The following is an 18,312-nucleotide window of genomic DNA, read 5'->3' as shown; positions in this document are numbered from 1 at the left end:
TTATACGTAAATTTTAGGGATCTAAACGTAAATTTTGTTTTTAAAAATTAGAATAACTACAAACGTAGGCTTTTTCATGCATAAATATCTTTTAACTTATTGAAAAATGTGATTGCACTCGTCCGTACATATAATTCATTGTTTTGCGGCAGCGCTTATGTTACATTTAAGGCAAGTAACAGACCGATAAAATGGATCGTTCGATTCGTCAATTTTCAGATCGAACGACTGTTAAGGAATTTAACACAAAATAAGGTTCCGGTAGAGGTGGTAAATAATTATTATAACAAAGGATGGGCAACTTGTCAAAACGGTTCTGGGAATAAGGCAGTTAAGGGGTTATTCGGTAATGAAATTCATAAGAGGGAAAAGAAGAGTTATGCAAGGGTAGTCTGTGTATGCGTAAAATTCAAGAGGGTATGCAGTACAATAATTAGGTTTTCAAAAGAGGGGAAAATAAGAGTACCACCAAATGAAATTGTGAATATACTTGTTCAATTTTGCAGATTCACAAATCGGCGAAACCAAAAGAATTGCTGCACCCCAAAACCGAACGTAGAGGCGCCTGAAAGTCACTAAAAATGCTAAAATTTGAAACCTCATCTTGTGAAATTGTCTTCACCAATTAATTTCCTACACATCATTAACTGTTATGGGTGATTCGTTTTTATTTTAACACCTTTATTTGGAAAAGTAGCAGAATCGATCCTGTCAAAAGCCAGAGTGAAGAGCGTGCTTAGTAATGGGAATATGAATTATGAAAGGATTAAATTGATCTGTTTCTTTCTGTGAAAAGGGGAAAAAGAGTTGTAGATGGAAAGAAATGACAGGGCAGAGAGAAGTAGGTTTCTGTGAAAATTGCGTCAATGTATTAATAGGTGAACCGGATTTAAACCAGATCATTCATCGTGAAGAGAAGAAAGCGGAGGCTGAAAACAGTGCAGACAATAACAAAAAGGAGACAATTAATTACAGTTTTAGTTCGTACTTGTAAGTATTATTCTGGTATTTGCTCCAAACAATATATTGGAGGTTATTGTTAATTGATATGATGCCAGTGCTTGCATTTGTACTTAAGTGATAGGTTAATGGATATATGAGAACAGGTATCAGATTATAAATTTGTATTGTAATTGGGAAATTTAATTGATGGGTACAACTGATATTTGGAATCTAGTCATTTAAGGTTGAACAAAGTGCACGTGCCAAGATGTTCGAGAGGAAGTACCTTGCTCAGGGCAGGAGGTCGAACTAGAAGGATCATGGCCGTAGAAAGTAGGCATATTATATTATTTATAATTCTGTCAACTAAGCCGTTGCAATGGGAAAAAGAGTGATGAAACATTTGCAAATGCTTGTACGAGTTTATCTTAATTCAACATTATTGAATTTTGGTTTCTTATGCTGATATGTTATATGTTCAGCTAATTAGACTATTCATATATTGTGAATTCCAGTGAATAAGTCAAGGATGATAAAGTTACAGTAGTTCGACCATGTTTATAGCTTGATAAATCGGCAACACGATCAACATCATTTATGATACGTACATAACGACCATCCTTTAGACTTTCCTTATATTGGTCCGAAGCAATTGAAAGCCATAGAAATTAAGCTGAATATAGTGATAAATACATAAATTTATTAACGCAAAAAATTTAACATATATATTCCTTTTATGACAGCAGTCATCTACCCAAAATAAGAGATCATATTAAATCAACATATTTCAGTTGTTCCTTAAAGAGATATACCTATATAAAACTTGATAGGCGTGGTGACAATAGAGGATACAAATAAAATAACAATTAAACAAGTGTGAAAATATCATGGGTCTTCGCATGATACCCCAGCAAGACAGTCTGAGGTCCATCTACAAACTTCGAAGCATTATGCTTCATTTCAATCTTTCCTTGCTGTATGAATAACGACCACCTTATACCCGTCAAAGAATGTTCATCATCGCCTTACAACTTGGTATCCTTTCCAGCAACTGTCGCCATTTTATTGTTTATATTCACTTCAATAGTTCGCTCTCATGTGCACAGGATTGATTGAACCTGGAAATATAAAAAAACAAATGGAACAACTCATTCTTCTTATTTCAAAAAGCACTAGTAGCTTGATAAGATAACTTTCTTTTACCCGGTTCATTGTTTTTAGTTCCAGCAGATTACTTTCTTCTCAAGCGTCACAAATCCATTTGTCTAGCTTAAATTTTAAATGCCATTCCTGCAGATTCTTTTGTGTGTTTTCCATTTATAGCAGTCTTTTCCATTTATAAAACCTGAGGACAATTGTGCAAGTATGTTAAACATAAGGACAAAATTAAAAACACATACTCCTTCGTCCATGAATTGTAACATAATCATGCTATATGATGACAGTACCCGTTATATATAATCCTAACTATATGCTCATGCCATAAAAACAGAACGTTCTGTTAAGTCATTCTCTAAAGACTTTGAAACTTAAAGCACCTGCTCAACTATTCATTCCACTTATAATATTCTCACTTCATCGATAACAAATCATACGATGTTAATAATGAAATTACATGAAAATAGTTGAACTCTAAAACATGAATTTGTAAACCGATTAACATGTTTAAAATTAGCCAACTAGTATTTGCTTATGCCATTCAGACATTTCATTAAACACTTGATGCATGTGGCCTATTTAAGAATTTGAAGCAAGATATAACTATGAGGATACTAATCGATAAACCAATCAATGATATTACAAACATTTCATCACTCCCAAAAAAAAAAATTATAAGTTGAATAACGAAAAAAATTGTGAAATTTACGAAACCCTCCCTCACCTCTGAAACTGCAGCTCCCCGTCATTTCTCTATGTAGTAGTAACAGACAACTCTGAAAGAATTTCTTTATTTTTTTTCCCTTTTTCTCAGCCTTGGTTCAATAATTTTCATAATAAAAATGTATGAATAGTGGCATATGACGTTTCAGAGAGGAGATGTTGCTTCCTTCAAAAAAATGGTTAATGAGATTTTGGCTTATGAACTTTTAAAACCCACTTAAAAATTTTTCAATTTCAATTTTTCTTTTTCTTTTCAAAATTTTCATTAATACGTGCCTAATCATCAACCGGCTATTATGAGGAATGCATAGGATTGGGTTTACCGTTGACACATCTTGCAACTGATTACCAACCGGTTTCAACATTTTGTTCTACTGCGCCTTATCGCCACGTGCTGCTCTTACGTGAGTCAAATGGTCACGTCACAACTGTTACTTACACCAAATGTAACGTAAGCTTACCCTTGTTTTGCATATTTTAATATGTACAATAAGTTGTTTTGCACTTTCATTGTCGATACACTCCATTATGTATTCTAAATCAATTTTATAAACAATCAAAGACCTCATAGAATCACGTTGAGGTTTGTTGCTCAATGTAGGTGTAGAAATCAAATTCAACCTAATCTAATTTAGACGAGTTGAATGAATTATTGTGGATTAATTGGGTCAATTTTTTCAAATTCGTTAATAATTGAGTTGGGTTGGATTAATTAATATGTAAATAATAATAATTATAACAATAATAACAACAACAACAACAACAATAATATGTTCATCCTTAACTGCTAAACCCTAAATGCTAACCTAATTTTTAACCTTTTTTTATTATTTTATAAAAGAGGTTATTTAAACGTAGCATTTATGATTTCATTGTACTATCTATTGCTTTAGACTCCAATATCAAAATTAAAATCACACTATTAATTCTCAACAAAAATATGGTATTTCATTCATTCATTATTTCTTAGATATTTTATTTCTAACTTATAATATTTATTTAATATGCATGTTTTGGATATGGGACATTAGAACTAACTATTAGAAATTCTTTTTATTTTCAAGTAACAGATAGTTTTTATGCCTTTTTTATTTATTTAATTTTTAATTTTGATTTTTAACCTGATCAACCCAACCCAATAACTTTATTAATCGGATTGGTTTGGGTAAAACATGTTTATTTAGTGAGTGGACCTTTTAACACTAATAAAAATACTTATGAAACCTCATTTATTTGCATTTATAATTTTATCCTGAATGAGATTAATGAGTGAAATTAAAACAAAATATCATTTCAAACCGTTTAACTTTAATGCCTACAAAAAAATCAAGAACACTTCTTCTTCTTCTCCATTTTTCCTTTTTTCAAGAGACCGGAAGTCTTCTAAAATACACTTTCAATCACTAATCAATATCAAAACTAACTAAATATTAAATAATTGTGATTAAAAATACAAAATAATTGAATAAATCACAACTCAAAAAAAAAAAAGATAGTTAGAAGTATGAAAAAGTGTGGATCAGTAGAGAGAGAAAAGTACAGAGACATATGTCGAGAAATAAAAGAAGACTATGTTCCATGTCGAGAAAGAAAAGAATTTTGGATTATGAAAGAATATGGGCTGAGAGAATCCTGGACTCAAATTTCATTAGCCAATTCAGTTCAGGCATTGCAGCCATTATGTTCAATGAAGGACAGTGATTTTATTTTGTCTGTTTTAGATGAGAAATTTGTTCTTATTGATCCAAAGGATGGAAAAAAGTATGAAGATTTTATGATTGATGGCTTTCAAGAAAATGTTAGAAAGTATCATGTGGAAGTATATGCTGAGAGCTTGATCTCACCCAATAGCATAACAAACTTCCTAATACTGAAGCCTGAAAATGCAGTTTTGATGATTTTTTAGCTGGCGTAAATGAGTCCTTCAGTTCTTCCATGATTAAAGGAGAAAATGCTGTGAAAAGCTCACTTGACACAATTACTTCATCACTAACATCTATAAAGAAAAGTACTTTTAATAAACTTCCTAATAAGTGAAGGTCTGAATAATAATTAACTCTTTTATTCTTTTTCCTTTTTCAATTGCTACTATATATAAACTTGTCGCGAATTAACTCAAAGATTTCTTGTGTTGTTTTTCGGGGCATTGAATTTTGAATTTAGTGTACGAGCAGGGGAAGACAGAATTGAGGAGGAGGAGAAAGTTGCGTAATTAGCTATTATGGGATTTCACGAGCCATATTAGTGTTATTTAATTATGGGTTATTTGAGCAAGAATTTATGTTCAAAACTGTAAGCAAAAATAGAAGCAAAAACAGAGAAGCTAGCATAACAGAGCAGCCATTATATATGAACAACTGTGCCATAATGTTAGCTTCAGTAAGGTACGAATAAGTCTTCTTTGCTCTTTCTAATTGAGAACGCTTAATTGCTGCTTTTGATTTTAGAGGAACAACTGAAGTTCAAAACTTCACCCCTTCCAAAATCCAAATAGTATATGAAACTAGTTTGCTTGCAAATTTGGAGTGTTTCTCTTTTGTATATCAGTAATGAATGCTTCTTTGTTCTCTAATCTCTGGCCTTTTGAAGCATAATTATTTCTCGTTATCCTCTGAATTTGACAATATTTTTTCTTAATGCAATTTGTATATCCAAAACAATAAAAATAGTCATTAAAAATTTCAATCGGGAACTCTTAGGATTATTCTTAATCAATACATTATAAGCCATTAGAGTTCAAACTTTATATACGGTTGAAATTTGAGAACAAATAACCAAAGAAAATTCCACCAACAGATCAAACTAACAAACTGACCAAAACGACACTGTTTGAAGGAAAAACCCACAAGCTTTTATTGCTCAAAATGATTACGCACTGATCACACATTACAGAAATGATTATAAGCTTTTTATCAAAGCAAGAATTACAGAATTTGATGAGGAAACGAAAGAGAAATCACACGCACACCAGAGGCTATGCAAAAGCCCCTTTTATGCTGAGGTTTCTAGAAAATTTCCAGAAACAATAGTAACGACCATAACAGATTTCGCATATCGACCCATAAACTAAATGCAATCTGCACTATGGCCTAATAACTCTCTTTCGATTACACTTAAGTCCCTTATATCCACAGCTCAATTCTTCACACATACAAAATTTTTCACCATCAACCCTATGCCTGATGAAATCACAAATGATCATCATCATAAGTATTCGGCTGAAGTTATGAGAGACTGTCCCTGTATGTTCGGACGAGGAGTATGAAAAAACTTGTTTTCTTTTCTTGAATAAAATATTATACACTGAGCGTTATTTATAGATGCAGAAGTTACATTTTTTCAAAGATTACATATGCGAATACGAAAGGAAATGTGTTGATTCGTTCGACGCGGGTCGTGTCTTTGACAAGTGCATATCATCCCTTTGACAAGTGCAGATTCTGCCTTTGAAAACTTCCTTCAATGCCGTTTTATTTGACATTCTCATCAGAGTATTCCAAAATGAATTTTGGTTTACGAAAGAACATGGCGTGAAAGAATCTTGGATAAGGATTTCCATAGCGAACTCATTTAAAGAATTACGACCATTATGTCTCTTCAAAGACACTGATTCGGTTTTGCCGGTTTTAAATTCTAAAGGAATACGGCACTTTTTGATCAAAGAGATGGTTATTGTAAAGAACTTATGGTTTTTATTGACTTTAAAGAAAATTTACAGGAATACAAAGTACAAGTGTTTGTGGAAAGCCTTTTCTCACCCTAGCCATACCGAAAAGTATTTCCTTACTGATGAAGGTATGAATAATTCTTCTTTGTCTCCGTGGTCAAATTTTATAAAAGAAAAATTGTGCTGCTGGAAAAGGTGATTAAATTGATTCTTTTCATGATAGAATTCTTTGGTATAAAAAAAAAAAAAAAAGGTAGCAAAGGGAAAATGAACATTATTTCTTTTCAAAATCTAATCTGATCACCAGTTTTCTAAACAGTTTCTTATGGCTAGTATAATTAGGAGTCTAGAAACTGCAGTTAATTAGTTATGACGACTGGAAATGGAACATATCGATTGTATATCATTCTGTTCCAAAACCTTGTTCCAATTGTTCTTTTTTAGTCTTCAATTAGGATTAACTGTGCAAGATTCGTGTGGCAAAAACAGTTATAAATTGAGAGAATTAATGTTATGTTGCATAATCATGTATTTACTTCGTCTGTTTAGTTTGAGCTTAATTTTAAGTTCTCAAGCCTCTTTTCATAGTTGAATTTGGACTGAAAATATATTATGCGTATAACGCATAACCCATGAAATTAATGTTGCTTTATACCTCAATGTCTTCTATACATGCCGCAGTTCTAATTTCCCCAAAAAAGGGAAAGTAGCATTGGAAAAAATTTCTCTAAAAAAAAAAGCATTGAATAAATTTAACTCAAGAATTTGGTAAGATTGGAATTGTTATCTTGGTTGAATTTATAGGAGTCCATGGGGATAATTGATCGGTCTGCAATTTCTTCATCATGTTCCTTCACATTACTTTGATTTCTTGTCATATAAGAAATTATTTTCTCTGCGTTTGTTTTTCATTTTATCGAAGGAATTATTCATCACGCGTCCTCGTCCATGTTCTGCCACGATAGTCGAATCCCTTTTGCCTCATTTGATTGTGCATAAGGGTGGGCATGGGTTGGTTTGGGTTGGATTTTAAGTCAACCCAAACCAAACCATAAAAATTTGAATCCAACCCAAATATTTTTAACCCAACCCAAACCAAACCATTTGGGTTTGGTTTGGGTTTGGTTTGAATTTTATTATCAAAATAATTTTTATTTTAATAAAATTTAATTATATCAAAATTATAATAATTATTAATTGTTATTAATTATTAAATTGATATTAAAATAAATGAAATAAATGATATTAAAAATTAACAATAATAAGTGAAATAAATGCTGAGTAAAATTTGTGGAGGGCAGCTCCTTAAAAATGCCACCTATTAATGTTAAATCATTCAAATGAGGACACCCAGCCGTGTGATACTTTTGATACTTTTGGGACCATCTTCATCTTTCCTCAAGCAAATGGCACTCACTGGCATCTTCATCCTTAAATAAGATAAATAAATAAATAAATAATTTATAATGTTGAATAGTTATAAAGATGAGTAAATTTAAAAGGCAATGACTTTAGATTGATGTTATTCTTACAATTTTGGTATGAATCATGTTGAATAGTTATAAAGATGAGTAAATTTAAAAAAGGAACATGATTCATACCAAAATTGTAAGAATAACATCAATCTAAAGTCATTGCCTCCGTTGTTGCACTTGATCCAAACTCTACATTAAATAAAAATAAATTAATAAAAAAAGACTAGTGATAAACAAATATATAATTTTTTTCACTTGTTATGATAAACAGTAGTTACCTGACATCATGGCTTCATAAAACTCAAGCTCCTCCATCGTTGGTTCATCTTGTAATGGGACAAAAGTGTGAAGTAACCAATTTTGTGAGCATATCAAAGCTTCCACCATCTTTGGACTTAAAGAACTACGAAATGAATCAATGATGCGTCCTCCAGTACTAAATGCAGATTCTGAAGCTACTGTAGATATTGGAATTGCAAACACATCCTTAGCAATATGTGAAAGAACTCGATATTTTATGTTATTTGTCATGTAGCAGGGGAGGCTAGCTATCTGTGGCTAATCCAATGTTCATCTCTCTTCTACTGAATAATTTATTACTGTAAAACGATAGGAGCCCAGCTCTTATTGCTATTGCTAGCTAATATTGGATGGAATAAGTGTCAGGATGAAGCTAAAACAAGAGTCAAAATTTCACTATTATCTAAAAATAAGAGCCACCACAACAATAATAAAAGCAAAAAAAAATTGAAGCAGAGCCTCACCTTAAATCATTAGGACGATAGCAATCGAAGTGGGGACTTTAGGAGTCGATGACAATGAGAGATCCACCACGTCACTTTTGTCGTTAGGGATTGTAGAAGATGGAGAGAGATTCAGCGGTTTGTTTATTTTGTTTTCAGCGGTTTGTTTAGTTTTGGAAATTTTTTCTTAACCCATGGGTTAACCACACCCAAACCATTATAAAATGGTTTCATACATAAAAACCCAAATTCAACCCATTTTTTTAATTTACCCAACCCAAACCATTTTATTTGGTTTGAGTTTGGGTAAACCCATGAGTTGTGGGTTTATGCCCACCCCTAATTGTGCATATGCTGCCACACCATGTTACAAAAATTAGGAATGACATATAAAATAGAAATGTAATGGCTTTTTCGTTTATGTGCTTGCCTTTTCTTTTAGAGACCCACAAGTCTCTGGTCGGTATGCGTTTCTAGTCATGCTCGTTTCTGATCAGTACTTGTTTCTGGTTGGTACTAGTTCCTGGTCGATTGTTACGTGCTCCACATAGAAGACATCACCAGGAGTCTACTCATACCATTCGGCCGAGGAGATTCGCCCCCGGGTAGGAAATGGGGACATGCCCGACTGGTGCTTTTTTATCACTCAACATGTTGTAAAGAAATCTATAAGTGTTTAATTTTCAATTGTCCTTAATTATAATTTGATTTAAAGTGGGGTTTTGTAAGAATAATGGAGGGGTGCCAATAGCTCCACTCCTTAATTACCCCGCTCCGTACTTTGAACTTTAATGTGACAATCATTTTTTGACCTCAGTCACGAGACATGCACGTGGGACTTAAGTAATGAAACTGAAAACTAACTACAGCTAAAACATTTTAGTGTATTGGTTCGTGTTTTTTCTTTGTTTTAACCTATGGGTGTATGTTTGTACTATTTTATTTTATTTTATTTTTATCTTTTAGCAGTGTTTTAATATAATTTTTATGTAGATGCCCACACTAATCACAATTCTTCAACTATTAATTAAATATTTCAGGGCAACTTCTAGTTGATATTTTGAAATATGGTTATCTAATTGTTCGATAAATGACTCAGTAATTTTTATGGTTTATTGAAAGATAGTCACTGAAAACCTCAGGAAAAAAAGAAATCGAAAAGTCTTAATTAATGGGTAGAAAGTAGACTGATAAAATGAAAGATAGACAAATTTTATTTAAATAATATTAAAAAAGGATAAGATTTTATATAAGTTAAATTAATCTCAGCTGAAAAGAAAAATGTACAATATTCTAAATCGAAAAAAGTTCCTAGAAATTTCACAAAACGCAAACAAAGGAGTCAGCTACGGGAAATTCAGAGGAAAGTTTGGTGAGAAAAGTGCTTTGAGCACTTTGGAAATTGGAAAGCATATACATCTATGTTCATGTGTAATTATTAATTTAATCAATTTTATGTAATGAACTATATTATAACTAATTTATATCCCCGATATTAATATTTAAATTGATATCCAAGCATTTCATTTAATTTTTATTTATTTTCTAATTAGTTGAATGGTTAAGTTAAAACTAAATATTCAATCTCTTCCACCAAACACAAAATAACACAAGTTATTTGGTAACCATACTAAATTCTAGGATTGATTATTGTAGGTCTCATCTTGGACCCGCCATATAATGCCCGTCAGGAAATAAAGTTGAAATAAAGTAATTAATTAAATTAGCAGCGAAATGTATCGAAAACATCGACACGCCTGATTTTATTTTCTTATTTATATTCAAATTGTAAAACTTAATAATCCAACCACAGTTCTTATAAAACAGCTCCTTGTTTTGGAATTAGTGAAGAATTCGTGTCAAGCTCATAATATTAGAATTTCTCTTGATGGTTTTTTCAACTTATTAATTAAACAGAATTATATATACTACTCTAGATGGTCCGCCCATTTATTAAAATCATAGCTGTATTCGAGAAAATGATTCCTTAGTTTATTTTATGGTTTATTGAAAGTTAATCCATGGAGATTCAAGAAATGAAACCGGAAAGTCGTGGGAAAATTAATGGGTAGAAAGAAGATTGATAAAAAGAAAGCTTCAACCACATAATAAATTATTCTTAAACAGTGATTTTCATCGGTATTTGCTTGGGCATTTTGAAAGTTATTTATGTGCTCGCCTTTTCTTTTAGGGACCCACGCGTTTCCGCACGCGTTTCTCTGTTCTCTTGTTCTAGTTAGCTTCATGCGTGTGGTTGACTAGACTTTTGGCTTACCGTCCGTGGGCAAGTTTTTCTATGTGATATTACTCTGAAATCTCAATTTCTTTTTAAAGAATAATGATATTGAAATTTTAAGTTTTAGTTTGATTATAATATCTACCAAAATAAGGTCTCATAACTAATCAAAACTTATGAATTTAAAGGCAGAGGTAAGATTTAGGTAAATACTTACACAAATCTCAATAAAAATTAAACAGTGAGGTAATGACATTGAAAGTTCCATAATGTTTACCTTCAATAAGTTACCAATAAGTCTTCTTTGCTCTTTCTAGTTTAATTGCTGCCTTTTGATTTTAGAGGAAACTGTTGAAGTTCAAAACCTCACCCATTCCAAAATCGAAATGGTATATGAAACTATTTTTGCTTGAAATTTTGGAGTGTTTCTCTTTTGTATATCAATAACTAATTCTTGTTTGTTCTCTAATCTTTGACCTATTGAAACATAGCTATTTTCCATTATCCTCTGAATTTGCCAAATTTTTATCCTAGTGCAATTTGTTTATCCAAAACAATAAAAATACTTATGAAAGCTTCAATTGGGAACACTTAATCAATGCATTATAAGATATTAGAGTTTAAATTTTAGGATTATTCTGTGTTTAATTTTCGCTTTATCGAAGGAATTATTCATTATGCATTCTTGTTCATGTTTTCCCACTGTAATCGAAACCCTTTTGCCTCACTTGACGATGCACACACCGTGTTACAAAAGTTAATGACGTGTGAAAGGGAAATGAAATGGCTTTTGTCATTATGTGCTTGACATATTGTGTAAAAACGTATTCGGTCTTAAGTTTGCTGGCCACCAAGCGATTTTGCTTTTCCTTTCAAGGACCCATACACATTGATCACTTTTTTTTTTTGGTTCTCTTGTTCTAGCTAGCTCCAGCAAAGAAAGACAGCAAAGAAATTCTCTTTCTTTGCTTTTCCTTCCTTTATTGGTTGGATCAAATTTTCTTTCCTTCCTGGTCTGCCCCATTATCATGATTATGTTTCTTGACTTGACAAATCATGCATACGAAAGCTCCAGGACACCAAATTTCTAAAATTTCCTTCATGGCTGCTTCCTCTTCTTCTTCTGACAATTATGAAGTTTTCCTCAATTTTAGAGGGGAGGACACTCGTAAGAGCTTTACTTGCCATCTCTATGATAATTTGTATGAAAGAAAGAACATGAAAACATTTATTGATGATGAAGAGCTTAGGCGAGGAGATGAGATTTCACCTGCCCTTTTGAACGCAATCCAAGGTTCAAAAATTTCGGTGGTCATTTTCTCAAAGGACTACGCTTCTTCAAAATGGTGCCTGAATGAACTTGTCAAGATTCTTGAATGCAAGAACACAAACGGCCAAATTATTATTCCAGTCTTCTATGGAGTAAGCCCGTCCGATGTGCGGCATCAAACCGGAATTTTTGGGCACGGTTTTGATAAGCTCGAACAACAGTTCAAAGAGAAGCCAGAAATGGTTCAGAAGTGGAGGGATGCACTGACAGAAACATCCCATCTAGCCGGCCACGAATCCACGAAATTCAGGTAACTCTCTTTCCTAATTCATCTTATCTCTGTTTCTGTCTTGGCCCGATTTGACTCAATGTTTTTGCATCTTTGCACCTTCATATTAGGCATGATGCGCAACTTGTAAACAAAATTGTCGAAGATGTTTTGAAGAAGTTGGAAAAAATAACAGTCTCAACGGACTCATCCAATGGCCTTGTTGGATTAAATTCACGAATTGAGCAGATTAAACCATTTCTCTGCATGGATTTGTGGGATACTGTCCAAATTGTTGGAATTTGGGGCATGGGTGGTATAGGCAAAACCACCCTTGCTGAAGCTATTTTCGATCAATTCTCTGGTGAGTTTGATGGTAAATACTTTGCAAAAAATGTTAGGAGAAAATCAGAAACAGAGGGTGGCCTAGAAGACCTACAAAAGGAAATGCTTTCGACAATATTAAGTGAAAAACTTGAAGTAGCTGGTCCCAATATTCCAGTATTTACTAAAGGGAGGGTCCAACGCATGAAGGTGTTAATTGTACTTGATGATGTGAATAAAGTTGGACAATTAGAGGGTTTGATTGGAGGGCTTCATCAATATGGTCCAGGAAGTAGAATTGTTGTAACCACTAGGGATAAACGAGTCCTCGAAGAATTTGGAGTGGAGGAGAAAATATATAGGGTTAAAGGATTGGAATTTGAAGAGGCTTTCGAGCTATTTTGTAAATTCGCTTTTAAAGAAAAGCATTGTCGTAAAGATTTCAAACGTGACTCATGGAAGGTTGTAAAGTATGCTGATGGCAATCCATTAGTTCTTAAAGTGTTGGGTTCCTCCCTCAAGAGTAAAAGCCATTGGGAAAATGTTCTGGACAACTTAAATCGGAACTCGAAAATTCATGATATTTATGATAAATTAAAGATTAGTTTTGATGAATTAACGCCTGGGGAGAAGAGTATATTTCTAGATATTGCGTGTTTCTTTGAGGGAGAGAATAAAGATTTTGTGGCAAGGATTCTTGATGATTCTGAGTCTGATGGACTGGATGTCCTTATTGATAAGTCACTCATATCAATATCAGGCGATTTCTTGCAGATGCATGATATATTGCAAGAAATGGGGCGACAGATTGTTCGCCAAGAATCTGAGAAAGAGCCAGGCAAACGCAGCAGGTTGTGGGATCCTAAGGAAATCCGCCGCGTACTAAAGCATAATAAGGTAAGAATCCTCCATTTTATATATATATATATCTTTTATTTGTTTGGAGTTATGCACTCATATTTTTCCAACCATACCAGCACACCCATGTTTTTTTAATAAATTTTATTATTACCAGAACATCCTTCAGTAAAAGCATTTTTATGAACAAAACAACCAAAATCATAAAAACCATAATTAGGTAAAATTAATAACTGAGGGTGTCAAGAGAACAAGTCTTCAAATTTTAAATTTTTCAAGAAAAATCCCGATTTTATCAATTTTGGAATGTTGAATAAGAGTGTGAAGAGTATAATTTTATTTTTCTTCAAATTTAGTGAAGAGTGTCAGAACAAAGTGATTGCCATGAGGATTGGCCCACCTAATTCTATTTCAATATAATTATATTTTTTTCAAAAAAGTAAGTGTGGTTTAGAGTATAATTTTTTTTAAGCAACAGTCACTAATAAAATGGACTGATTGGCCCGCCTAGTTCTGCCTCCAATCACTCCTTTTAGCTTAAATGTGCCTGAAGGAGGCTGTAAGATGGTTAAATCCTTTCGACAAGGATCGTATCTCAATTTAACTTGGAAACAATTACAGCTAGTGGAAAAAAAAAATTACTTTCATTTTTTTCCCTAATTTTAAACTAACATTGTGGATTCTATGGACTAAAAAAAAGATCAAAATCTTATACCAATCAAATAGGCCCCGTCTTCTCAACTTCTAGATATTAAGATAACATGTTTGTAAATTAGAGAAATTTTGAATTTTTTTTCGGTTAGTTTAATTTTGCAATGGTCCCCAAAATTTTCTTTTCTCGCATATAGAGATTTAATGTATTAAAAAAATAAAATCAAAGATTGCAGATTTTTTTTTTTGTTTAAGGACCTCTTAATTAATAAAGTTTACGAGTGGTTCTTTTTTGTTTTAGGCTTACTCATTGTTTGTTTGTTTGTTTTTTTCAGAAGGGGACCGATGCAATTGAAGTCATATTTCTGGATTTGTCCAAAATAAAAGGCATCAATTTAGACCCCGGAGCCTTCACAACTATGTCTAATCTGAGATTGCTCAAATTTTATGTACCTAAGTTTGATGAGATTGAAAAGCTTCTAAGTATGAGCATTGAAGAACAACTTTCATACTCTAAAGTGCAGCTTCCAAATGGCCTAGATTATCTTCCTAAAAAATTGAGATATCTTCATTGGGACACATATCCATTAAGGACACTGCCATCAAATTTCAAGCCAAAGAACCTTGTTGAACTGAATTTGCGTTTTAGTAAAGTTGAGCAACTTTGGGAAGGAGAAAAGGCTTGTGTTCCCTCGTCTATCCAGAATTTCAAGTATCTCAGTGCGTTGTCTTTTAAGGGCTGCAAAAGTCTTAGGTCTTTTCCAAGCAATCTTCATTTTGTTTGTCCAGTAACTATTAATTTCTCCTATTGTGTTAATCTCATAGAGTTTCCACAGATTTCTGGGAAAATTACACGGCTATACTTAGACCAGTCTGCAATAGAAGAAGTTCCATCATCAATAGAGTGTCTAACTGATCTTAAAGTGTTGTATTTGAGGTATTGCAAACGGCTGAAGAGGATTTCAACTAGGTTTTGTAAATTGAGATCTTTGGTTGATCTTCGTCTTAGTGCCTGCTTGAACCTTGAGCGCTTCCCAGAAATCTTGGAGAAAATGGAACATTTAAAACGCATCAATTTAGACGGGTCGGCAATTACAGAGCTGCCATCGTCATTTGAAAATCTACCGGGGCTTGTAATATTGTCCGTAAGTGATTGCTCTAAACTTGATAAGTTGCCGGATAACATTGGCAATTTAGAATCTTTGCGTCACATCTCAGCAGCTGGATCAGCTATTAGTCAACTGCCATCCTCTGTTGCAGATTCAAACGTACTTGAAATTCTTGAGTTCTCTCGCTGCAAAGGTTTGGTATCATTGCCTCGATCATTATTATTAGGTTTATCTTCTTTGGGACGTCTAAATATAAGTTACTGTGCTGTAATGGAAATTCCACAAGAGATTGCCTGTCTATCCTCACTGACAGGCTTGGATCTAAGTGGAAATAACTTTGAGTGTTTACCTGCAAGTATCAGGCAACTGTCGCGGCTGTGGTCTCTTGACTTGGAGGGTTGTAAGATGCTTCAGTCATTACCAGAACTTCCATTGTGCCTAGAATCTCTTGACTTGACGGATTGTAAGATGCTTCGGTCATTACCAGAACTTCCATTGTGTCTACAGTCACTAAATGCAAGGAACTGCAAGCGGCTTGAATCTTTGCCAGAGATTCCGTCATGTCTACAAGAACTAGATGCATCCGTACTCGAAAAGCTATCCAAACCCTCTCCTGACCTTCGTCAATGGGGAGGGGGATGGCTGGAGTCGCAAGCAATTTATTTTGGGTTTACTAACTGCTTGAAACTGAATGGAAAAGCAAACAACAAGATTTTGGCAGATTCACTACTAAGACTTCGGCATATGGCAATTGCATCACTGAGACTGGGCTATGAAATGGCAATCAACGAGGTATCAAATTCGCTCTCTTGTTTACTCTGTCCCTCTTTGTTATATCTGAATCATGGTTTCATTTTACAATTTTCTTTTTTAAATGTCATTTCACAGAAACGTTCTAAACTCAGGGGATCCCATATTGTTTTACCTGGGAGCGAAATTCCTGACTGGTTCAGCTTTCAAAGTTCAGGATCTTCAATATGTATTCAACTGCCACTGCACTCTTTTTGCAGAAACTTAATCGGGTTTGCTTTTTGTGCTGTTCTTGATTTTAATAAAGTTGATTCTCCTTGTTTGTGCAATAGCCACGTCGACTTTCAATCCGACTTGGAAATAAAGACTCTCTCTGAAACCAAACATGTTGATCTAGGTTTCAGTGTGCGCACTGGCTACATTGATTCAGATCATGTCATACTTGATTTTAAACCTTGCTTGAATGTTGGCTTTCCTGATGGTTACCATCGTTCAACTGTCTCACTTAAGTTCTTCAATAAGTGTTACCAAAACCAAAAGGGTCACAAGATAAAACGTTACGGAGTATGTCCAGTATATGCAAATCCCTGCGAGATCAAAGCCAACAATTTTACTATCAATTTTGCTACCGAAGTTTGGAAATTGGATGATTTGCCAAGCACGAGTGGAAGTTCGGATGTAGAGGAATTGGAACCGAGTCCCAAGAGAATTTGCAGAGCCGATCAAATCAACACTTCTTAACAAATGAGTCACCCGTTTTCACGTATTCTTTTTCCTTAGGTATGTCGAAAATGCTCTAATTCTAGATTGTGATTTGTTTAAGATGATGTTTTTATCTATGTATTCCATTTTGCTTTTGAAAATACCTTATTTTATTTAACTTAGCTCCAGAACTAATAAGTCAAAGCATCAGTTAACAATTCATTGCAACCTGCTAATAAGTCAAAGCATCAGTTAATCCTCTGTTGTTTTCATTATTAACATTAGACAAAACAAGAGGTCGGTGTCTATAAGTGGAATTCAACTCTTCAATCTCTACTGCATGAAATTGTGGTAATTTGTGGAAGTGTTCTTTTATTATATGCTTCTGAAGATTACATGTTTTAACTTTTTTTTTTTTTGAAATTTTTGTAATTTTATTATGTCAGAGACATTATGTCTCGCTTTCTTCTTTGATTTTAATCATGCTGATGAAACTCGTAAGAATTCTTTTTTTATTTTTTCATTTTTTATATTCTGAGAAAATGAGCATTTTGAAAATACACTAAATTTAAAACATTTTCTTGGCCCGTACTCTTACTGCAGGAAGAGTAGCATTGGGAAGGCAAGCAATTCGGATTGTTTATATCTGTACATTGATGTTTTCGTGTGGGAATTTTGAATCCTTTGTAATGGTGTTGTGAACTTGTAATCCTCTCTTTTGCTTCTTAGACTACTAGTTGTTAATTGAATGTGCACTACAAGTTTGCTAATACTATTTTAATTTGATACGGAAAGGCGCTCAGGATATGAGAAATGTTGGATCCACAAATAAAATCAAACAGAAAAATTCTTCTTCTTATGCAAGTGTCTTTTTGGTTGACAATGTAATGGGAGATTCTTAATTACGAGGTGGACTATTGGCACCCCTCTGATCTCCTCATAAAATTTTTTTTTAGTTATATTCATTTTATTTCCGAAAATGCATTTTTTTTAGATACACTTTTTTAAATTTTCATTTGATTTGTTTTATTGTTAAAACTCATTATTGTGTTATTTTTTTAATTATTTTCAATTTTATTATTACTCTACAGACAAATTAGAAAGTTATATGGGTGATAATTTTTTTGTGTTAATCATTGGCTGAAATAACACATATTTTAAATTATAATTTCAAAGTAATTTTAAGTATAAAAATATTTAATCAATAAGAAATTAAAAGAGAATAATAGATTATTCTAAATTTGTATAATTTATTTTAGTTAGATAGGACGTAACATATAAATTTTTTTTTTAAAATGATTGATTATGAATTAAGTAACTTACTCTAAAAAATCTATAAGTGTTTAATTTTTAATTGTTCTTAATTGTAATTTTATTTAAAGTGGGGTTTTGTAAGAATAATGTAGGAGTGCCAATGGCTCCACTCTAAATATAAA

The 18,312-nt window shown here is 33.0% G+C and overlaps 2 protein-coding genes and 1 long non-coding RNA gene across 12 annotated transcripts in view; 2 read left to right on the top strand and 1 right to left on the bottom strand.

Moving 5' to 3' along the window:
- LOC127900998 (TMV resistance protein N-like) overlaps nucleotides 1–17,212 on the top strand; it is a 69,616-nt gene extending 52,404 nt beyond the window's left edge. For all 3 annotated transcript variants that reach the window (XM_052436682.1, XM_052436687.1, XM_052436685.1), the window contains one exon: nucleotides 16,955–17,212. The gene's annotated coding sequence lies outside the window, so the exon portion shown is untranslated. The remainder of the gene's footprint in view (nucleotides 1–16,954) is intronic.
- The window catches only part of LOC107174251 (disease resistance protein RPV1-like), a 52,391-nt gene extending 34,656 nt beyond the window's left edge, over nucleotides 1–17,735 (top strand). For 2 of the 8 annotated variants that reach the window (XM_052436694.1, XM_052436693.1), the window contains exons 2-5: nucleotides 12,614–13,703; nucleotides 14,651–16,216; nucleotides 16,313–16,954; nucleotides 17,480–17,735. In XM_052436694.1, the coding sequence (XP_052292654.1) occupies nucleotides 12,614–13,703; nucleotides 14,651–16,216; nucleotides 16,313–16,915 (3,259 nt within the window). In that variant the 3' untranslated portion in view covers nucleotides 16,916–16,954; nucleotides 17,480–17,735. Of the gene's footprint in view, nucleotides 1–11,302; nucleotides 12,525–12,613; nucleotides 13,704–14,650; nucleotides 16,217–16,312; nucleotides 17,213–17,479 lie in introns of those variants that run through there. The other 6 variants (XM_052436692.1, XM_052436688.1, XM_052436690.1 and 3 more) reach the window with 6 other exon arrangements.
- Nucleotides 1,623–3,081, bottom strand: LOC127901000 (uncharacterized). The gene is made up of 3 exons (XR_008052981.1): nucleotides 2,825–3,081; nucleotides 2,146–2,287; nucleotides 1,623–2,060 (listed from the first exon to the last, which is right to left on the bottom strand). It is a non-coding gene; the product is annotated as an uncharacterized LOC127901000 (long non-coding RNA).
- Nucleotides 17,736–18,312: the final 577 nt, after the last annotated feature.

The sequence above is a fragment of the Citrus sinensis genome, chromosome 3, assembly GCF_022201045.2.
Source record: "Citrus sinensis cultivar Valencia sweet orange chromosome 3, DVS_A1.0, whole genome shotgun sequence".
Lineage (NCBI taxonomy): Eukaryota > Viridiplantae > Streptophyta > Magnoliopsida > Sapindales > Rutaceae > Citrus > Citrus sinensis.
The sequence above is the reverse complement of the archived record's forward strand: the minus strand, read 5'-3'. Positions and strand labels throughout refer to the sequence as shown.